This window comes from Nicotiana tomentosiformis, chromosome 6 (genome assembly GCF_000390325.3).
Source record: "Nicotiana tomentosiformis chromosome 6, ASM39032v3, whole genome shotgun sequence".
Lineage (NCBI taxonomy): Eukaryota > Viridiplantae > Streptophyta > Magnoliopsida > Solanales > Solanaceae > Nicotiana > Nicotiana tomentosiformis.
In genome coordinates, this window is record NC_090817.1 from 87,163,277 (window position 1) to 87,187,536 (window position 24,260).

The following is a 24,260-nucleotide window of genomic DNA, read 5'->3' on the forward strand; positions in this document are numbered from 1 at the left end:
TTTATCCCTTTTTTTTCTTTTTTTCTTTTTAATTTTGAGGTTAGGTAATTAATTGCTTGTATACCCACTTTTTATATTACTCCATCTTTCAGTTTATATCTCTTACTTTTCTTTTTAAATTATTTTAATAGGAATGCCGTTTTAATTTTGTAAATTTAGCAAATTTAATTTCAAATATTTTTATTTTACTATTAATGACATTCTCTTAAAGATTCAAAAGTTTTTTTCATAGTCTTAATTGGTGTGCAATCAAACTAACATACATAAAATAAAACGAAAAGATAAGTAGTTAATAGTGAGATTAAAACAAATATAAACCATCATAATTATTAACGCTCTGCAACAATATAATCTATAGCATCAATTGAGAAAAAGTGATCAAGAAAAAGTCACTTGAGAGGATGAGCTACACTCAACTTCAACTGACGAGCCAATATTATATTCGAATGTCTTTAAAAAAAAATGTAAGAAAAATACAACTGCAAGTAACTTAAATTCCTAATTTTTCTAAAGCTAGTCTTCTGAGATGACAGGGAGCCATCACCCATTTGCTTCCTCTATAGGAGGAACATATAATCAGTAGAACTACCTTGATGATATGTGGGATTTGGAGGAACAATCTAACTCCTCATTTTCCCAATTAAGTCTCGAGGTAACAATTTCTTGGCTGGGAAAGTACCCCTGAAAAATAATATATGGGAATATGCATGTATTCCTATCAGATAGAGAAAATTAAACCATGGATAAACTTCTTGTAAATAACTATAGTGTTCGCATTCTAAGAACAATAACTATACCATTAGATTATAAGCCTTGATCGTTCTAATTCTGTATATTTTCTTTTTTCTTTAAAGTGATACTCTACTACTAATCATGAGAAAGATCATTTACCTCGAGTTTATTTAGAAGTTCGGTGGCATTAGGAGCTGATACAAAAATTTGAGGGGCGTTGGGGCAAATGAATTCTTCCTCCACTGCTTTGTCAATAAATGTCAAGAGGGAGTCGTAGTAACCATCCACATTCAGTAATCCTACCTGCATGCATTAATTATTATTAATATTCCGTTCAAATAAGGGTACATTTGATTAATAATTAGAAAAGTTTTTAATTAGTTGATTAATGAACTCCCATTTAGGATTTTATATGAAATTTACCGGTTTATCATGGATTCCAAGATAAGCCCAAGCAATGACTTCAAGCAGCTCTTCTAGCGTTCCATAGCCACCTGTAATTACCCCATGCATGCACGTACGATTATTTAACTTGCTATTCCCTTGCAAATAAAAAGCCTATTATTAAACTACGTGTTTTCCAAATTTTCTTTGAAACAGTTCTAAGAAAAAGAAGTTGGAGTTCAGTTTATTTCATGTTTTGGCGACCAAAAGTAGTTAGACACTGCATTCTTTTGTCGTTGGTTAGTTACAGTGATTAATTTAAGCATGCTGCATTATTCAGATTTACTCTTTTTCTTCCTACTTAACTATACACTGTAAATCTTCTCCGATTTAACTTATAAATATACAGTACCGTAAATAATTTTTACATTACTAGTGTATCTTAACTGGTTATATAGCAATTGTTTAGTTGATTTTTTATGTTACCAAATTAAGATTACAATAAGCAGTTGTTTGTGGTTGTATCCCATTTTTCATCTTAATAACCTAATTCCTAAGAAACTACTAATTTACTTTAGGTGCATAGAAGTCATACTCATCATCTCAGTGTATGTATAGTACAATTTCCTAATATTACACGGGTCACTATATATGCTGTATATATGAAGAATGTATCACGGCAGAAAAGTCAAAGAAAAGAAAGGAAATAATTATATTTAATATCAAGAAAAACAAGCGAGAATCTAGGAAGGAGAATGATGACCAACCAGGTAAAGCAATAAAAGCATCAGAATGTTTGGCCATTTCAGCTTTCCTCTGGTGCATATCTGCAACTGCCTTCACCTCTCCTACTGTTTCACCAGTTATCTGTGCATGCATATAATACAGTGCACCACTACACTATTATTATTATTATTATTATTATTATTATTGTTTACAGTACAGTAAACCTTTTAAGTCAATGCAAAAATACCCACACAGCAAGAGCAAGAGCAAGTCAATCCAAAACACAACTACTGACACTTAAACTTTAGCCCCACACAAGTGGATAGCATTAAGACGCACAGACACACTGATACAAAGTTGATTATCTCCAGAAACGATTGGTGGGGGTTCTTCCTTGGGTGCAGGTGGGGGGCAAGGGCATAATAATCATAATAATTTGCAACAACATAAAACAAGAATGGAAAGAGGAAGAGGCAAAAGAACAAAAGGAAGATGACGAGGCTTGAAATAATACATATCTCCAGTTTCATCTTGTTTAACTGATGTTAGAACAAGGCTAATTAATAAGAAGGTTCTACGAATCTCATTGCTTTTTGCTCGAACTATACATATACAAAAAGAATTAAGATAATGCACTCACATGTATATAATAAGATCAAACTAATTCCTAATTACATACTCACTCTTGATCATGGATTCGTTGATTTGCAAGCTAGAATGGGTCGTACTGTTTTTATTATTAGAATGTGTATATATATTTGAATCTCTATTTGTTTAGAGGACTTAAAAATGAAGGACAGCTTAAGAAAGAGTTTCCCTTTTCTTTTTTATGTCTAAAGTAGCAAGGAGGACCAATGTCTTAGAACGAGGGGGACCAGAAGAAGAAAAGGGAAGGAAGGGCTCAAGGGGGGATAAAGAAAGTGATAGCTATCGAACAAGAAAATTCTGAAAAGAATAATTTTAAACCGAACCTACAAACTAAACAAAAATTCCATCTTGCTGTTTCATGATCACATACCAACAACAACAATCAAAGATAATAAGAATGAGGTAGAAAATACAGCAAATGAGGCTACCACAAGATGAACTAGCTAGCTAGCTAACTGAAATTAAAAAGAGGAGAGGACCAAAAACAATTAGTAGTGGTAGATATATATTAGTATTGTGTTTCTCCTTCCTCTCCTCTCGTATACATGAAATCTCAGAACATGTATACTCCATTTCTTTAAACTCTCACACGTTTTAAAAGTTACTTCATTTAGTTGATGAAGTATGACTTATAAATCTATCGAAATAAGTTTCCTACTATTATTTTTAATTTATATGTTCATTTACTTCACTAATCTAATATAAGTATAAGTTAAATTAATATCTTAAACTCAGCATTATGGGACGGAGTGAGTACTAGTGATGTGAGAAGCATACCTCTCTTGGCATTAATGTCCTGGGAATCACTCTGGAGCAAGAGTATGTAAAAATTAGTTAGGGGTAAAATCTTAGCCAATAGTAATGTTTAATATGGAGATTAATCTAATTAATACAAAGATTAAAGGCAAGGTGTCAGAAGAAAAAAAAAAGGAAAATATATAGAGAAGAAAACAAGTACTACTTGCAAATACAGAACTAACCCAAGAACATGACGACCACCATTATAAACAGCTTGAGAAACCAAACCCATCAAACCAATACTGCCTCCTCCATAAACCAGGTCTATATTTCTTGATACCTTGTTTTATACAAGCAAAAAGAATAACTTCAAAAAGCTGAAAAGCAAGTTGACATCATTTATACTAGTATAACATGATTTTCATTATTGGACAGAAACGAGCTTAATTAGAAGTAATGATTCATACCGCCGACGCAACTTGTTTGTGATTGAGACTTAGTTCAAGTGAGAGAGTATGTGCGTAAGTTGACTTACATGCATCATCGTCAATATGGGTGTGAAAGAGATAGAAAGACAAGAAAACTTTTGCTTCTACCAGTATAAGGTAACAACAATAAACAGGAGATGCAGACGTTGAATTTAGAAAGTGATGAAAACAGAGAAAAAGCAAAGTAATATATAGGAGTATTTACTTACTAGTTCTCTTCCAAGCTCTATGGCAGCCTCCTTATAGATATTCTTTTTTCCAGGGCTACTCCCACAGAACACACAAATCTTCTTGAATTTCGACTGCTTCATTTTCTTATCCCCATCTTCCTCCATCTCCAATTTCTCTTCCTATGTGGGTGTGGGTATCTTTACTGCTTGCTTGTATAAATAATGGAACAAGTTACACTGCCTTTTATAGTAAGAGTTTTAACTTATACACACCTAACAATTAAAAAGATTTTTTTATACAATTCGATCCGGTCATACAAAATATATCTACAGATACCCGTACCCCTTTCATAAAAAGTATGATCTATAATTTTGAAAATAAGGTAGATTATTTACTATGACTAATAAAAATAACCCGATAGTACAAAAATGCATTTTGGTGTGTGTTGTGGGTGGGGTGGGGTGGGGGGAGGGGGGTTACAATGCAAATATCCATGCACCTAGACAATAAGTTCCATGCCCCTTGGACAAGTAGCAGTGACGAATTATTGAAAATTTCCTGCATATGCCAAATAGCCACGTGCATCCACAAATCTGCATTCCGTAACAGTATGGCAAAACCAAGCCTAGCACGCCTAAAGAGACAGCCACTCATATTGCTCAAGTATCTACCTCTACACTTAAAGTTGTAGTCAATTGCTTTACCTGCCAATTAAGATTTTGTTTATATTTTTTGGATGATCTTTTTATCAACTAGTATGTCTTTGTGAGATTGTTTACCTTAACTTTCTCGTGCCAACATAAAGGAGAAGAGTTGCAATAGGTGGATAATCAACATAAAATTAACTAACGACACATAATCTATATATTGGGACGTTGTTACCTAAGAATGCGTCACAAGTCCATCACAACTTGTTTGAAATTAAAAAAGAGTTGCTGTTAATTTTTGACTTCTCCAAGCGTTGAATAACAAAATACTACTTAGTATATTTTATGCCTTATTTGTGAACTAGAACTAAAATTGAAATGCCCTATTGGAAGTTGGTCATTTCAATCAGCGTGAGCAGAAATTAGTGATCCGTACTAGTTGTGACCTCTAGTGAGAGCCTCACGAGTAGGGTGACAGTCCTAGGGTCGGGTCGAAGATAGATAATGTAAAAATGGATAAATTTTTAGACTCGATTCATATTTAATACTCATAAAAAATAATTTAACCGACAAATAATATGGATATGAATATTCATATTATCCATGACTTCTTGAATATGATCACTTTTGTGAGAATTTTTAGTCTTCCAAATTCAAGAAACCCCAAATTTGAAGCTTTACAAATATAAAAGTTAAATCTATCGATATTCATTTTCTAAACGGATAATATGGTTCTTATCCGTATTTGACTCGTTTTAAAATGTTTATTATCCAACTCATTTTATAATGAATAATATGAGTGGATAATTATTTTTTTAACCATTTTGTCGTACCACTGCTCACAAGTGGTATCCGTACATAAGGCTGCAAATTTCGTATTACTCCATGTGGGGTTTTTGAGACAGAAGTCAAATAGGAGTCACAACAGGACTTTGGGTTGGTGAATATTTTAGCACCATTAGCTGGAGTGAAAGATAATATACTTATAGTGAGATGCGGATCAAGATTTAAAATATATGGGTTTGTCTATAAAATTTTTAGTATTGAACCCATTATATTTTTAAAATTATGTGTTCATATTTATTATTTTTATAACCTTAATAAATTTTTACACATAAAATATTATTTCGCGTTAAAGATTATGAGTTTAATTAAACTTGTGCTAACTCACTGCATTAGCCCTGCTTATATTATAAAAAGAAGTTGTGGGGTGGTTGAGACTAGGGAACCCCTCACTAACAAAATGAGGAGAAGATAGGGAGTTAAAGAAGAGAAGAAAAAGGAGAACAGGACCAGCATTTGACGCTAGAGGTAGAGGAAGCAAGAAAAAACTGCATGGTTTTCAGAGACGGAGACTTTTTCCCCTAGTAATTAACTTCGCAATGAAAGGAATGGCATATGATCACCTCCATGCCCTATATATACATATACACTTTTTACCCTAACACACTATCAGATTATTTAAAAAATAATTATAATTAATTATTTTTAAGTAACCTAAATGTTGGAAATTATATTTTTTGGGCCTAGTACACCCATAAGGGGTGTTAGCTTATTATAAGGCCATTAGTCGGTCCAACCTTAATCCCAACATTGTCTATATAAATACCACTACGGATGTTGGAAGATATATTTTCTGAAAATCATCTCGAAAATAATTAGGATTAGATATATCTCTACATTTGTATACAGTTGAAACTGATTTCGGCCTTCGTACGTCTGATCGAGATGAAAACATAATGGACCGAAGAAAGTCTTCATAATATCGAGATGAGATCCGAAGAAGGCACAAACGAGCTTCGAATTTCAGGTACATGTCAAATATCGAGCTCGAGTCCGAATCGAACTATGATGAGATGTGATGGTATCGAGCTTAAGGGTCAAAGGCCAACATATACCGAGCCTAAGTCATTACCGGACCCCGAGTCAGCATCGACCTCAAACCCGCATCGAGCTCTAAAGCTGAAAACCGACCAATACTTATTCCGATCAAGATCGAGCTCATAGACAAGAGCCGTTGCAACCGCACTAAAGGAGAGAATCTCGGCGGGAATTAGAGAAAAACTGATTTATCATGGGTTCCCCACTATGTATTTTTAATTATATTTAAAGTAGGATCCCCCCACTATGAAAATGATGGCTATATTTTTGTAAGGACCAAGTTTTGGCATACATTATAACTGAGATATCATACACTCATATATTGAAGGGTTATTCTTTTTTAGCTTCATAGATTGATTCATCTTGCTTAAACCATAAATCATCTTTTTTCCAACTTTGCTTATTTTTTTCATTCTCTACAGTCAACACTCGATATTTCTATTCATTTTTACGATTTGTGTCAAGTTATACCACATACCCTTAGAACTACGTACAAATTTAACTCTATCCATTTTTTGGGCAAACAGTTTGGCGCCCACCGTGGGGCTAAGGATAACAGTGGTTATTTGGTACGAATATGCTAAACACACCCTCTTACACTTGTTGTTGAAAATGTCTTTGATTTCGAATTAGCAACAACGAACTCTCAATTAATGGCCTTACCTATCGACAACGAAGGTGGCCTTCAAGAAAAAAATAACAACTTGACAACCAGGGCCAAAAGGCCGCTTGTCGATGCTGTTGGGGCCCGAGTCAAAGTACCATTAGACGTTAATTCGCATGTGGCTATTGAGGAAGACCAACGTTCTGAGCCTGAAAATAACATTCATGGTGGTGTTCGATCTGCACCTCGAGGCACCCATAACGTTGAGGAAAACAGAATCAGCTTGCGTATGATTTTCGAAATGTTGCAAGCTCAACAGATAGCGATAGCTCAGTTGCAGAGTCAAACCCAGGTACCGAGCAGACCGGAGCCCAGTCCACCCCGAGAAATCACCCACAGAATGGAGCCAACTGTAGTAAGGTCAAATGAGTAAGAATCTGGGATTAATCCCGAAATTACTAAGATGTTCGAAGAACTGACCAAATAAATAGAGTTCGGAGAAAGAAGAATCGAGGCAAACGACAATAAGGTGGAAACATATAACTCCAGGGTTGATCATATCCCGGGGGCACCGCCAATATTGAAGGGCTTAGATTCCAAAATATTAGTACAAAAATCTTTCCCCCCAAACGCGGCTCCTAAACCGATCCCAAAGAAATTCTGCATGCCCGAAATTCCTAAATATAATGGAACTACTAACCCCAACGAACATGTTACCTCTTACACATGTGCCATTAAAGGGAACGACCTAGAGGATGATGAAATCGAATCCGTATTATTGAAGAAATTTAGTGAAACCCTGTCAAAGGGGGCAATGATATGGTATCATAATTTACCATCTAATTCTATCGATTCTTTTGCTATGCTTACAGATTCTTTCGTAAAAGCGCACGCCGGGGCCATAAAGCTCGAGACCAGGAAATCGGACCTGTTCAAGGTAAGACAAAAGGATAACGAGATGATAAGGGAGTTCGTATCTCATTTTCAAATGGAACTAATGGATCTGCCACCAGTCACAGATGACTGGGCTATTCAAGCTTTCACTCAAGGTCTAAACGAACGAAGCTCGATAGCTTCACGGTGGCTGAAGCATAATCTGATCGAGTACCCAGCTATTGCTTGGGCTGATGTGCACAATTGATATCAATCTAAAATAAGAGTCGAAGACGACCAGTTGGGTTCTGGGTCCGTTATTAAAAGGGCTACCAACCAAAGGTCGACCAGAGACCGATACCGGTCATATAGTGGAAATCCTACAAGCTCGGTATGATAAAACGACAATCAACTACCAAGCAATTAGAATGTATCACGCCTAAAACGATACTACTACTAAGGTACGACCCCCCCCTCAATTATATTTCAAAACTAACCCTTGCAGGTGTTCGACCAAAGATGGACGGATTATTCAACTCGAAGCCTTTAGGCCAGAAAGCATGCGTTGCACTCTTTTTTCCCTTAGACCGATTTTTGTCCCAAATGGGTTTTTCGGCAAGTTTTTTTAATGAGGCAACTATTGATCGTGCTAACTTGGAACAATTCAACAGTATCTGAGGCCTCCTTACAATCAACCTCAAATACTGGGGGGCGTTGTTATTGAACATATCAACGAGGATTATCAAGTTCGGTGCAAAGGATGTTACTTCGTTATTTCATAGCAACAGTGTCTCGGCAGGAAAAATTGTAAGGGTCAAATGGTCAAACGAGCCATGCCCATGATTATCAAGTTCGGTGCAAAGGAAGTTACTTCATTATTTCATGGCAGCAGTGTATCGACATGAAACATTGTAAGGGCCAAATGGTCAAACGAGCCATGCCCATGATTATCAAGTTCGGTGCAAAGGAAGTTACTTCGTTTCTTCATGGCAACAGTGTCTCGACAGGAAAAATTGTAAGGGACAAATGGTCAAACAAGCCATGCCCATGTGATTGGCTCGAGCCCTGACACAAAACATGAACACATGTATAATGACTTACAAAGAAAATTTCTTTACCGATATCTTATATCCAAGAAAAATTCCTCTTCGAGATCTATTATACAAACAGGCTTAAGGGCCGACCATTACCCCATAAATCGGGGACTGCCAACCAAAAAATCAACGAGTTCGAGCAATACTCACTCGACTATAAATCCTAAGGGCTGCCCCGACTCGAGTTCGAGCAACCATTCTCACCCGGGGACTATCTACTAAGCCTAAGGGCTACATTACTTCGAATTCGAGCAACCGCTCACTCGACTACTAAGCCTACAGGCTACATTACTTCGAGTTCGAGAAACCGCTCACTCGACCACTAAGACTACAAGCTACATTACTTCGAGTTCGAGCAATCACTCACTCGACCACTAAGCCTATGGGCTATATTACTTCGAGTTCGAGCAATCACTCACTCGACTACTAAGCCTACGGACTACATCACTTCGAGTTCGAGCAAGCACTCACTCGACCACTAAGCCTATAGGCTACTTTACTTCGAGTTCGAGCAATCACTCACTCGACTACTAAGTCTACTGGCTACATTACTTCGAGTTCGAGCAATCACTCACTCGACTACTAAGCCTACGGGCTACATTACTTCAGGTTCGAACAATCACTCACTCGACTACTAAGTCTACGGGCTACATTACTTCAGGTTCGAGCAATCACTCACTCGACTACTAAGCCTACGGGCTATATAACTTCGAGTTCGAGCAATCACTTACTTGACCACTAAGCCTACGTGATACATTACTTCGAGTTCAAGCAACCACTCACTCGACTACTAAGACTAAGGGCTACATTACTTCGAGTTCGAGCAATCACTCACTCGACTACTAAGCATACGGGCTACATTACTTCTAGTTTGTGCGATCACTCACTCGACTACTAAGCCATATTACTTCGAATTCAAGCAATTATTCACTCGACCATTAAGCCTACGGGCTACATTACTTCGAGTTCGAGCAATCACTCACTCGACTACTAAGCCTATAGGCTACATTACTTCGAGTTCGATCAATCACTCACTCGACTACTAAGCCTACGGGCTAGATTACTTCGAGTTCGAGCAATCACTCACTCGACTATTAAGCCTACGAGTTACCTTTCTTCAAGTTCGAGCAAAACACTCACTCGACTATCAAGCCTACGAGCTATATTACTTCGTGTTCGAGCAATCACTCACTCGACCTCTAAGACTACGGGCTATATTACTTTGAGTTCAAGCAATCACTCACCCGACTACTAAGCCTACAGGCTAGCTTATTTCGAGTTCGAGCAAGCACTCACTTGGTTATAAAGGCTACAAGGTCCAAATTCGATCAAATTGCCTAAAGCCTTATGAAAAACTTCATAAGGCATGAATGAAGCAATCTTCACAAAGCAGAGAATAAAACAGAAGCAAGTCAGGAAAAGAAAAGATCTTTATATATGTATACATGTTTACAACCTCCGACAGGACCCTACACTAAAAACCAAAATGGAAACTAAGGGCTAAGTTTCTTGGTTATTTTCAGAGGCGGTATCTTCGCCATCGGGCTCCTCCCCGCTCTCGGACCCACTCTTGCTCCCATCATCACCATCATCATCATCATCATCATAAGCCAAGGCTTCAGCATCGGCTTCGAGCTCTTTAGCCTTTTTTATCTCTTCGGTGAGATCGAAACCTCGAGCATGGATCTCCTTGAGGGTCTCCCTCCGAGATAGGCATTTACCAAGTTCAGCAACCCAATGTGCTCGAATTTTAGCAGTCTCGACTCCCTCTTTTGCTTGTACTTGAGCAGCTTCAGCATCGGCCAGATAGACGGCCACGAATGCATCCGCATTGGCCCTTTACTTTTTCGGTGTCAGATTTGGCCTTGGCAAGTTCGGAGACCAACCGAGCCTCGATCTCCTCTATTTTTCTTGCTTGAAATGAGCTCTTCTCCTTCATGCTGTGAAGTTGGTTTTCGGCCAATGATAATTGGGCTCGAGCAGTTTTTTTCTCTGCAGCAAAGCAGTCTATACTTTCTTTCCACTTCAAGGACTTCACATTTATCACATCGACCTCCTCACGGAGCTTCCCGATCATCTCAAGCTTTTGCTGCAGCTGTAAGACCTAAATATTAGCCACCGTTCAGTATCTAGATCATAGGATTTTAATAAGATCATTACCTGCTCGGTCATATAGTTTTGATCTCGGTGAGCCTTGGCCAACTCAGCTCGAAGGTCGTTGATTTCATCTCCCCTTTGCCCTAAGAGGAGTTTAAGGACGTTCCTCTCCTCCGTAACTCGTTGAAGGTATATCGACGCAGTTCGGCTCGAGATTGAGAACATGCTTCTCGATGAACCACTGCGGCCTATGAAGAAAGAAGAAAAGAAGTTAGAAAAGAATAGCAAACATGAAAGTGGTATCAATGAAGGGAGTTAGAGCTTACCCGATTTAGAGCTTGGTGCACTTCACAAAAAAGGCACGACACATCACTAGGGCCAGCAACATCCTCGACACCAGTAAACAAATCACAGAAGGTGTCCTCCCCTTCATGAGATCGGTTTATCTCGAGGGCCCCCAAAGCTTGGGCTTCCCGAATCGCCCTTCGAAAAAGGCAGTAAGATTGGGCGAGTCTCCGATTACTATTACCCCAAGCGACTCGCTTGGGGCGTTCTTCTCAGTTCGGAGAGCTTCAGGACCGACCTCTCCTAATATACCCACCATTTGTTGCCTTCGGTGGGAAGCATCCTCGATCTTTAACGGTTCGGGGATTCTGCCCGAACCTTCCTCCGATATCTCCTCAGTCCGAGGCGGAGCTTTATAAATCACCATCGACGCAGTTTCCTGTGGGGCATCGATGGTTTTCTTCATTCGGGCCATCAGCACGGACCCATAGTTCTCTTCTTCTTCCTCGTCTTCATCCCTTAGACGTAAAACTGATTCCATGGTTAAAGGGATGGTATTCTTCCTCGGCTTACGAGCCATCCTCATATTTGGTTTTGGATCTTCGAAAGTAAAGGCCCTTTTTATTTTATTATCCTTCATCGGTTTTGGAATAGAGGACGAAGCCTCTTCCTCGCCGGGCGGGGGCCTCAAAACTACATCTTTGCCCACACCTACATACATGAAAATTGATTTAAGTATATGGAAAGCATCTCGTTCGAACTACCAAAGATACGAGAAAGAGGCTTACCATGATTTTTGGCCTCCCATCGGCCCTTTGACATACCACACCATAAACGCTCGGCATATGTAGAGGCTGAAGCTAGATCCTGTACCCAGTTCTTGAGGTCGAAAACTGTACCGGGCATCCAATGAACCGCTGCATCACAAAAAGGGGATATCAGTGAGAAAAGAAAAAGGGTCAAAATAGTGAGAGATAATAGCAGAATTATGCTTACGCTTCATATTCCACTCCTCGGGAAATGACATCTTTTCAGTCGGAATCAGGTTCAAAGTCTTCACTCGAACGAACCTGCTCATCCAGCCTCGATCCCTGTCCTCATATATGCTCGAGAACAGAACCTTGGTAGCCCGACACTAAAGTTTTATTAATCCGCCTCGAAAGAGGCGAGTGCAGTACAATCGAATGAGATGGTCGAGGGTGAAAGGCATCCCCTGTTCACGAAGTAACGGATCAAAATAACGATCTACCAAAAAGAAGGATGGATCTGGCCTAGGGTTATTTGGTATCAACAGTGGCTGACCATCGTCTCACACACATTAAATGCCTTGAAAAACTAAATCGATGGGACAAATATCACGTGCGTCATGATCAAGCCCGATGTAAACGTCTGCTTATATCTGATCGAGCCGTTGGGAAATCATATCGTTTCTCACCACATCCTTTCCGAGAAACGAGGAAACTATCTGTATACGGTCGAAACTGATTTTGGCCTTTGTACGTTTGATCGAGATGGGAACATAATGGACCGAATAAAATCTTCATAATATCGACATGGGATCCGAAGAAGGCACAAACGAGCTTTAAATTTCAGGCATATGTCAAATACCGAGCTCGAAGTCATTATCGAGCTTGGGTCCGAATTGAATTATGATGAGATGTGATGGTATCGAGCTTAAGGGTCAAAGGCTAACCTATACCGAGCCCAAGTCATTACCGGACCCCGAGTCAGCATCAACCTCAAACCCGCATCGAGTTCTAAAACTGGAAACCCACAAATACCGATTTCGATCAAGATCGAGCTCATAGACAAGAGTCGTTGCAGCCGCACTAAGGGAGAGAACCTCGACGGGAATTAGGGAAAAACTGATTTATCATGGGTTTTCCACTATGTATTTTTAATTATATTTAAAGTAGGACCCCCACTATAAAAAGGATAGCTATATTTCTGTAAGGACCAAGTTTTAGCATACATTGTAACTGAGATATCATACACTTCTATATTGAAGGGTTATCCTTTTTAAGCTTCATAGATTGATTCATCTTGCTTAAATCATAAATCATCTTCTTTCCAACTTTGCTTATTTTTTCATTCTCTAAGTCAATACTCGATATTTCTATTAATTCTTACGATTTGTGTCAAGTTATACCACATACCCTTAGAACTACGTACAAATTTAACTCTATCTATTTTTCGGGTAAACAGTTTGGCGCCCACCGTGGGGCTAAGGATAATAGTGGCTATTTGGTACGAATCTGCTAAACACACCTGTTGTTGAAAGTGTCTTTGATTTCGAATTAGCAACAACGAACTCTCAATTAATGGCCTTACCTATCGACAACTAAGCTGGCCTTCAATGAGAAAATAACAACTGACAACCAGGGCCGAAATGCCGCTTGTCGATGTCGTTGGGGCCCGAGTCGAAGTACCATTAGACGTTAATTCACATGTGGCTATTGAGGAAGACCAATCTTTTGGGTAAACAACATTATTAAGGTATTTTAGGTTATGGCGCCTAAAGGGCAACTTCGTGAGGATTTGCAACGACCGGTGGCACAAGCCGTAATTGCTCTAACTAGTATTTTCGGGTTAAATACTTCACTAAAAAATAACACATTTTATATTCTACAACACAAGTTTTAGCATACATTGTAACTGAGATATCATACACTTCTATATTGAAGGGTTATCCTTTTTGAGCTTCATAGATTGATTCATCTTGCTTAAATCATAAATCATCTTCTTTCCAACTTTGCTTATTTTTTCATTCTCTAAGTCAATACTCGATATTTCTATTAATTCTTACGATTTGTGTCAAGTTATACCACATACCCTTAGAACTACGTACAAATTTAACTCTATCTATTTTTCGGGTAAACAGTTTGGCGCCCGCCGTGGGGCTAAGGATAATAGTGGTTATTTGGTACGAATCTGCTAAACACACCTGTTGTTGAAAGTGTCTTTGATTTCGAATTAGCAACAACGAACTCTCAATTAATGGCCTTACCTATCGACAACTAAGCTGGCCTTCAATGAGAAAATAACAACTAACAACCAGGGCCGAAAGGCCGCTTGTCGATGTCGTTGGGGCCCGAGTCGAAGTACCATTAGACGTTAATTCACATGTGGCTATTGAGGAAGACCAATTTTTTGGGTAAACAACATTATTAAGGTATTTTAGATTATGGCGCCTAAAGGGCAACTTCGTGAGGATTTGCAACGACCGGTGGCACAAGCCGTAATTGCTCTAACTAGTATTTTCGGGTTAAATACTTCACTAAAAAATAACACATTTTATATTCTACAACACAAGTTTTAGCATACATTGTAACTGAGATATCATACACTTCTATATTGAAGGGTTATCCTTTTTGAGCTTCATAGATTGATTCATCTTGCTTAAATCATAAATCATCTTCTTTCCAACTTTACTTATTTTTTCATTCTCTAAGTCAATACTCGATATTTCTATTAATTCTTACGATTTGTGTCAAGTTATACCACATACCCTTAGAACTACGTACAAATTTAACTCTATCTATTTTTCGGGTAAACAGTTTGGCGCCCGCCGTGGGGCTAAGGATAATAGTGGTTATTTGGTACGAATCTGCTAAACACACTTGTTGTTGAAAGTGTCTTTGATTTCGAATTAGCAACAACGAACTCTCAATTAATGGCCTTACCTATCGACAACTAAGCTGGCCTTCAATGAGAAAATAACAACTGACAACCAGGGCCGAAAGGCCGCTTGTCGATGTCGTTGGGGCCCGAGTCGAAGTACCATTAGACGTTAATTCACATGTGGCTATTGAGGAAGACCAATTTTTTGGGTAAACAACATTATTAAGGTATTTTAGGTTATGGCGCCTAAAGGGCAACTTCATGAGGATTTGCAACGACCGGTGGCACAAGCCGTAATTGCTCTAACTAGTATTTTCGGGTTAAATACTTCACTAAAAAATAACACATTTTATATTCTACAACACAAGTTTTAGCATACATTGTAACTGAGTTATCATACACTTCTATATTGAAGGGTTATCCTTTTTGAGCTTCATAGATTGATTCATCTTGCTTAAATCATAAATCATCTTCTTTCCAACTTTGCTTATTTTTTCATTCTCTAAGTCAATACTCGATATTTCTATTAATTCTTACGATTTGTGTCAAGTTATACCACATACCCTTAGAACTACGTACAAATTTAACTCTATCCATTTTTCGGGTAAACAGTTTGGCGCCCACCGTGGGGCTAAGGATAACAGTGGTTATTTGGTACGAATCTGCTAAACACACTTGTTGTTGAAAGTGTCTTTGATTTAGAATTAGCACCAACGAACTCTCAATTAATGGCCTTACCTATCGACAACTAAGCTGGCCTTCAATGAGAAAATAACAACTGACAACCAGGGCCGAAAGGCCGCTTGTCGATGTCGTTGGGCCCGAGGCGAAGTACCATTAGACGTTAATTCACATATGGCTATTGAGGAAGACCAATTTTTTGGGTAAACAACATTATTAAGGTATTTTAGGCTATGGCGCCTAAAGGGCAACTTCGTGAGGATTTGCGACGACCGGTGGCACAAGCCGTAATTGCTCTAACTAGTATTTTCGGGTTAAATACTTCACTAAAAAATAACACATTTTATATTCTACAACAGATTAAAATACTCATTTTTATAAAAATTATTTACACTATCCGTATATAAATAATCTTAATCCAACAATTAAAGTATTGCAAAATCAATTCGACTAATTACCATAATCATCCATTATATATACAACCTTTCTAAATTCTGAATAATACTTATCAAAATTCTTGTGTTTTGAATATAACCATTTGGTAGTCAAAACTAACCGACCATTCACACAATATAAGGCTCGTTAAAGGGAAACACACACTGAATAATATCTAAATTCTGAGTTTGTTACTAATCCTCTTCACGATAGATGGACAGAAGAGCTATCCATTGCGTAGCTATTTTTTCCTCTTCTTTCTTACTTTCTTATAGAGTACTTCGTTAACTTTTCTCCAACTCAATTCTGTTTGTATGATGAGTTCGAACCCATAAAATTAAACTACTCTTACTACTTCCCATTATATGACGTTACTCAAGTACTCTATCTGTTTTAAAAAAGGGGAGGCCGATAATCACGAGTTTCCTTTGTGTATTTAATATGGATGGAACACATAGTTTTCAGAATTACTTGACAGCCTTAACTTTCTGATACTGAGTAGTGATTTGCTGGCCATTTGTTGACTCCCGGTTCTAGTAGTTTCTATATTTTCTGGTAGCATCATATTTCCTTTATTTGGATAATGACAATTCATATCATGTCATTCTCGTACTACCTAAATTTACTGATCATAATTATTATGTCAATCACCATTTAGCACCACGTAGAAGTCTAGACAACCTTAATCAGATTTATTGAATTTGAGTTTTGAAAATGGAGATTTTTTTAGTATAGAATGGTTTCCACCTCTTAATATAGAACTTGAAAACTTTCGACTGCTTCAAAATTAGAAGATAGAAAATATGTAATGTTATTATCTTGGTCACACTATTACGTCGGCAATATTTTTTGTTACTGTGTTAAATGGTACCCAGAAAGTATAGAGAAAATATCACAACAGTAAGAGGAAAAACGAGAAGCACCAAAAGTGATAAAAGTGAAACGATAGACAACTCAAAGCAAACTTCACGTTTGAAAAGGCAATGGTAAATTAAAGAGGCAGCTAAGCAAAAAGTGCCTTGTTAAAATATCCAAGTGGTCCTATTGGGACGGCCTTAGGCAGTACAGAAAACCAATCGCTCTCTGTATAGTCTGTATGCATATACATAAATTTAAGTTTTGTGTACTGATAATGTATGGAGTAGTTATTTAACATTATATTTGGTCAATTAGTTATCTAACGTGTATAATGACCGGTAACTAGTTGCAGTGACGTACGCAGGAGTTTTGATGAGTGGCGTCAATATTTGAAGAAATAAACGAATGAATAAATCATTATAATGACTAGTTGTGTCATTTTTTATATTTATATCCAATATTTTCATTTTGTATACTATACTATATATATATAGTAAAACTTTCGACGAAACAATGTCACATGACACCGCTTGCTGCAAGGTGTATCCGCCCCTGACTAGTCATAGCATATTTACTACGATAACCTAAAAATTAAGTAAATACTCAATTGTAATGGATGAAAATCATCAATATGTAAAAATTCTTTATATTATCGGTAAATAACGGGTGAAAAGGATGTCGTATTTATCCCTAGAAAAGCAAAGCCTCTAAAAACAACCACAGGAAAAGAGTTGGGTGCATATTGGCTTTCCAATGTAAATCCATTTTGAAGAGGCAGACAAGTCTATCATGTTTCTCTTTCAGCTAAAGATTAAATGGAGATGAATTCAACACAGAGTAGCCATCAGCAAGTGGAATATTTGAATTTACTGAAGCAACAGCTGGTTACTTATTTTTTCCATAACTTTTGGTTGTCGAGAAAGGGATGGTGTTACATATATATATATATATATATATATATATATATATATATATATATATATATATACTAGTTTCTATGTACATGTTTCACGTGTAACAGCCCAACAAAGAAGAAAAAGATGAAAAAAAAATAAAACAATAAAGTAAGTACAATACAATAGAAAATTTCGATCTTTCAAGACATAACCAAAAAAGGGATAAGATTCTTCAACTGTCTCAGGTCCAGAAGTGCATGATAAATGATGCCAAAGTCCAATAATGCAGAAGAAATTAAATAAAATACTGCAGATGCAAAGTATAGAAAGGTATCTATAACTTCTGCCCTAGGGCCTACCCCCAACCTAGAGTAACTAGGTGGGGAAGTAAATTAATCCTTATTCATACATAGGTTTCTCTACACGACTAAAAATAAACATTGTTAAATTCATGCAACTTATATCTTATAAAATATCATTTGTTTAGCTAATTCATACCATATAGAGTATGTTTTATTATCACTATTACATTTTAATTAATTATATAAACAAAGCGGGTAAGGAAGATTGTGGTGTGCATTCATTTACATATTGAATTATAAGAACTTGTGTTTTGTTGTAGCTTTCTACTATAGGAATGGGAAGAAGCTTTTAGTCTTTAAATATATAAATAACATGAGTGGTGAAAAGCCATCTTGTGTTAAAATGTTTTAGCATGTATTACTATCATCTTTTATGGAGTCAAAATAAGAAGGATTTTACTTTAACAAAATAATTTGACAATCGATATCTCATCTAGTTGATTGACATATTTATTTTTGCTAGTTATTATAGTTGTTGCCATAATGTATTTTGGAGAACTTATATTTTTATTTAATGATGAAAACTATTAAAAAATCTAGCACTACCATGACTGTTGTAATGGACAACCAATTATTTTGAAAGGAGACCAAATCTCTTATTATACGCTCTTCTATATTTGTCATGAATGCTGAATCTTTTTTATTTGATGCTAAATGTATGCTTTTTACCATACCTCTATTTACATTCTTTGCTATCGTCGATTTTGGAACTATTTGTAACACTTGATGAAATTTACCTCCAAATTTTATTACTTTTCACCAAACGATGCATCAATATTCATTATACCTCCAAAGCTCTTATTAATATTTTGATCGACTGACACTTAACCATAGATGCTTATGTTCCTGTTTAGAGGAATCAATACTTAAGTTTTATATCAAAATCATAACTATTTTAGGACAAAACTAAAAACCCGTGCATCTTTAAAAAGATCCAAAGGAGATATAAAGAATGCGAATTAGGAGTAACGATTAAACAATATAATAATTAAGCCAAGTGGAAAAGATCTAAACATAAGTGAAGTGGAAGAAATAATTAATTTTGCTGCAGAATTTTGTTATGGAGTAATATACTTCTCAAAAAGTTTATGATGGAGAATATAAAATAATGGCTTCTTTTATAGAAGTGTTTGAGTCTTTTTTTCCTAATGGATTCAGTAATATAATAAGTTCTCAAATTATTAAATTTGTAATAGGAATGGATTCCTAGAGTTATTGGTATTAGTTTAGGATTCAAACAATATAAGTAGAGGTTGTCAAATATATGAATTTTAGGAAGTATAATGTGTTCGTAGGAGGAACTGGTATTAGGTTTAGGGACAACTGGATGTATTCATGTATTTGTCCTATGGCTAGTAGGATTAGAGGGCCGACGTTGGAATTCCGGTTATGACCTTTCCTTGGAAGTTATTATATTTAAATTTTAAGGCTATTTTGGTAAACCAACATTGTATTCATACTTTTATAATAATATAGATATATAGGAAAAATGACACTGTATAGCCGCTCTTAAAATAATAGCTAAAAGTATAGATTTTTTATATATATACACATTCTGTATATTATATACCAAAATTATACAAGTTTTATGCACATTTTCGGCTACCAAATATAAATATTTTCTAGCGCAGGTTAAAAAAAAAAAAAGCCCTATACTAGTCCTGAAAAGCCCGTGCTGAGCCCGAGCCCAAGATCAAGGTAATAAAGTACATCATAACGGTTTTAATTGAAAAAAATATTGTCTTACGTTTTTAGGCACAACTCTTTTTAGATGATCGCTTCTTTACCGTGTATTATTCATTATTTAGGTTTTTTGATCACATCATTAGATAATTTATTAAAAGAAATTTTTAAGAAAGCAAGTGTACTAAGAAATAAGCAGATATTAAAGAGACAAAGATAACTTGATGTTTAGTAACATAATTTAAAGTATGCAAAATGATTCCAAATGGAATATAATCATAAATTAAAGAAGATATTTAATATTTTCTGAATTTGTGAGCATATAATTTCTAATTAGAAGTAGAAATAAAGAAGAAATTTTAATAGATTATTTTGGTATATATTTGATTAAATACTCATAATTTTATGCGACCATAGTTTATGCAAGAAAAAATATAGTGATTAAAGTCTAAGTTTAGATGAAATTCAGAAGACCTAAATTCATTAAAACAAAGTTCAAGAATTAATTTAGTTTGTCATTAATCATTAATGCTTTATTTTAAAAAGAAAACTCTGTTACCCAAGTAATTAAGGATTATATGATTTATGACAAATTAAATTATTTGTAAGAAAAGAAATATCTTTATTTCAACAGTATATGACCATCAACAGTATTGTAACGACCTGACCGATCGTTTTGAGTTCTAGCATATCGTTCGGGGGTTTGAGACCTTGAGTAGCTTCACTTTATGTATTATGACTTGTACGTGTAGTCGGTTTTGATTTTCGAGATGTTCGGAGTTGATTTGGAAGAATAATCCTCAATTCAAAAGCTTTAAGTTGGAAGAGTTGACTAAGGTTTGACTTTTGAGTAAACGATATCGGAATCATGATTTGAAGGTTCATATAGGTTCATAAGGTGATTTCAGATTTGGGCGTATGTTCGGATTGAGTATCGATAGTCCGGGAATGATTTAGCGCTTACTATCAAAAGTTTGCATTTTGAAGGTTCTTGAATTTATTAAGTTTGACTTGGACTGTACTTTGATGTTATCAGACTCCATGAGGTGTTCTGGGATCTTGGATAAATTCATTTTATTATTGATTGGAACTTGTGCGTGAAGTTTGGTTATGATCCGGAATGTCTAAATGTGATTCGAACGCGTTCAGAGAATTTTGAATGTTTGAAAACTAAGAGAAGATTTTGATCGTCGATTCGTGGTTTTGATGTTATTCGTGGCTTTTTGAGCCTTTGGATAAGGTATGAGGACTTGTTGGTATGATTGGACGGGGTCCTAGGGACCTCGGGTATGTTTCGGAATGGTTTCAGACCATTTCCCTTTGTTTTACAGCTGTTGGTTTCTGGTGTCAGGCGTGTGCTTCGCGATCGCATAGGAGGTATTACGATCGTGAAGGGTTGTTGGAGCTGGGGAAGAGTTTACGCTTCACGATCTCGAGAAGGCATCGTGTTGGGGTGGTCTGGTTGGCCTCCGTATTCACGTGGTCAGGGTCGCGAATGCAAAGTGTTAGCGAGGTGGTTTCGTTTGGAGGGTTGCTCTTCGCGATCGCAAACATCTCCCCGCAAATTTATGAGGCTGGAGGCTTGGCCTTCGCGTTTGCGGAGCTTGGCTCTTATTCTCGTAGGCTAGTCAGGTTCGGTGTCGCATTCGTGAGTGGGACCTCGCATTCGCGTAGAAGGAATTCCTAGGCGAGGCTATTTGACCTTCGCGATCGCGAGGGTGTTTCCGCGATCGCGAAGAGGAAGTATTTGGACAAAATATAAGTTAGCAAATCGGGGATTTGCTCATTTTCATCTCATTTTCTCATTTGGAGCCGATTTTGACGGGGTATTTTCATCATCTATCACAAGGTAAATGATTCCTACTCATTTTGAGTTATATACATTGATTATATATGAATTTTAATACGAAAATTATTAGAAATTTTGAAATTTTGGAAGAAAACCTAGAAATGATATTTTTGGATTTTGACCACGAAATTGGACATAGAATTAGGAAGAAATTATATATTTGAGTTTGTGGTGCTATGGATAATATTTATCTTCAAAAAATTTGAAATTCGGGCGCATGACCCGGGGGGTTGACTTTGTTGACTTTACACGTAGAGTTGGGAATTGTTATTAATTGTTGAATTACGCCTCTTTGGATATATTTTGATTGGTTTGCACTTTCTTTGACTAGTTTCGGATCGGTTGGCATTAGTTTGAGATGTTAGAGAGGCGTAGGAACCGGTTATCGGATTTTAGAGCGAGGCAAGTCTCTTATCTTATCTAACCTTGTGAGGGAGAATTTACTCCGTATGTGCTATATTTATTATGTGCTACATGTTGTGAGAGCTATGCACGTATGAGGCGACGAGCGTCCGTGCATATGCTAGAATTTCTTATTATGTTCGGGTAGATTTAGACTCACGTCATGCTTAATTGTACTATTTGAGTTATTCTTGGCTGATTAAATGTCTTAAATTATTATTTAGCTTGAGACTAGACTTGAGTAAGATATTGGACTTGCTATTTTAGATATTTGACGAGCTACTTGATTAGTAGTGAAAATTACACTTCCTTTTACGAATTTCTCCTGTATTGTACGAACTTGTCCGAAAGTCTCTCGAATTTCATAACTCACACGTATATTCATGAGTGGGGCCAGTAACCCGTCAAGTTTCACTATTCCTATGGGATCGGGCTGAACGCCTTAGTAGTATCATTATGAGATCGGACCGCTTGCCTCGGTAGTATTATGAGATGCATCTGGATCAGGCCGTCCGACCTCGGAAGTGTACACTATTATTATGGGATTGGGACGTACTCCATGACAGGAAATCATGCCATTACTCTTATGGGATCAGGCCGTTCACCTCGAAAAAATCGTGCGTAATATTTGATAGGGAGTCAGTATACCTATGAGTTTTCCTGACTCGAGATGTGATATTTTATTTGGTGTTGACCATTGTGTACCCCATTTGAGGAAGTATCCAGTATTGGAGGACTTCATGTTTATTTTTACAGTTGAGGATCATATTATGTACCTATATCTGTTTTCATTGTTTTACTTGCCATACTTTTTACCAGTATACTTTTACTGTACTTGATTTATTGGACCACTAGTAAGTGTCAATGTTGACCCATCGTCACTACTTCTTTGGGGTTAGACTAGATATTTACTAGGTACACGTTAATTTACATACTTATACTATATTTCTGCACTGATTGTGCATGTATTGAGATATGTACTTTTGATGGTCATCTAGGCGCGTAGGCGCAATTGCTGAGGAGACTTTGTGGTGAGCTTCTCTCTATGTTATGATCCGTAGCACACAGAGTCTCCATCCTATCCATTTATTGTATTATGTCTATTTTCTATTTTAGACAGTTGTTGTAGTAGTATTGTATATTCTGGTAGATGCTCATGCACTTGTGACACCAGATTTTGGGAATTAAGATTTTGCTCATGGTTGTATTATGTTATGTTCGGATTTTTATTTCGGCCACATTTGAACATTTAAAATAATAACATCTATACTTTTTATGAAAACGTACGATTTTCACTCTTTAGTTCTTTAGATTTATCTTTGTGCATAATTATTTCTATTAGATGACGTCATCGTCATTCACAAACTTTTCAAGCATTTTTGAAGGGCTCAAAGTTTAATGCATTTACCAAATTAAATATAGGAACCTAAGTAAAAAGAAATAAAGTAGGAACAAAAAAGTTATGGTACATACTTCACCCGTAAAAAGTTAGTCTAAAGGGCTATGTATTGCCAAAAAGGATTTGAAAGTATCTTGATTTATTGGAAACATACTTTAGTATATGCAGTCATAAATAACAAATACAAAGACATATTTGGAAGAGCAAACCCTTTTGGTTGGCAAACTAACAAGATAGTTACAAAGTAACTAAGGATTACAAAACTCTTTACATGGTCCCTTATATAGTACTAATAATGAAGTTATAATTCATCCCACACACGATTTACATATTAAATGACACATTCAATTGTTGAATAAAGGCAGGTTATCAAGATTGAGAGGCCCCCTACCTAAAGCATAAGGTTTTAATTTTCACTTATCAAGTAGTGATGTCATCTGGGCTAATTGTGGATCTTTATGATGGATTTAACACTAGGACAGGAACCATTACTAACTACAGCTTCCATATTTGATGATAGAAACTGGAATCAATATTGACATGTGCTTATTAGAGTTCATATCTTTGAGACATTTGTGTGTTACGTGGATCCTACATATGAATTGTGCTAAAAGACTTTCGTGGAAATTAATGCACTATATATGGATGGATACCTAGTTACATTCCAGGTTAAGGGAGCTCGAGCGCCCTGTAAATAAAATACCAA

The 24,260-nt window shown here is 36.6% G+C and overlaps 1 protein-coding gene across 1 annotated transcript; it reads right to left on the bottom strand.

Annotated features, from left to right (window-relative positions):
* Positions 1-301: 301 nt before the first annotated feature.
* On the bottom strand, positions 302-4,267 carry LOC104121072 (cytokinin riboside 5'-monophosphate phosphoribohydrolase LOG1-like). Its single transcript, XM_009632966.4, has 7 exons — positions 3,926-4,267; positions 3,471-3,568; positions 3,268-3,298; positions 1,884-1,983; positions 1,156-1,226; positions 892-1,035; positions 302-681 (listed from the first exon to the last, which is right to left on the bottom strand). The coding sequence occupies exons 1-7, from the start codon at positions 4,049-4,051 to the stop codon at positions 586-588; spliced, it is 666 nt and encodes a 221-aa protein (XP_009631261.1). The 5' UTR covers positions 4,052-4,267; the 3' UTR covers positions 302-585.
* Positions 4,268-24,260: the final 19,993 nt, after the last annotated feature.

What these genes read in the sequence shown, in the direction of transcription:
- LOC104121072 (XM_009632966.4), bottom strand. Translation starts at nt 4,051, where the DNA reads ATGGAGGAAGATGGGGATAAGAAAATGAAGCAGTCGAAATTCAAGAAG. An exon ending in TGCTTTTATTGCTTTACCTG is followed by an intron (nt 1,227 to 1,883) that starts GTTGGTCATCAT and finishes GGGTAATTACAG; the next exon opens with GTGGCTATGGAACGCTAGAA. An exon ending in TTGGAATCCATGATAAACCG is followed by an intron (nt 1,036 to 1,155) that starts GTAAATTTCATA and finishes TAATGCATGCAG; the next exon opens with GTAGGATTACTGAATGTGGA.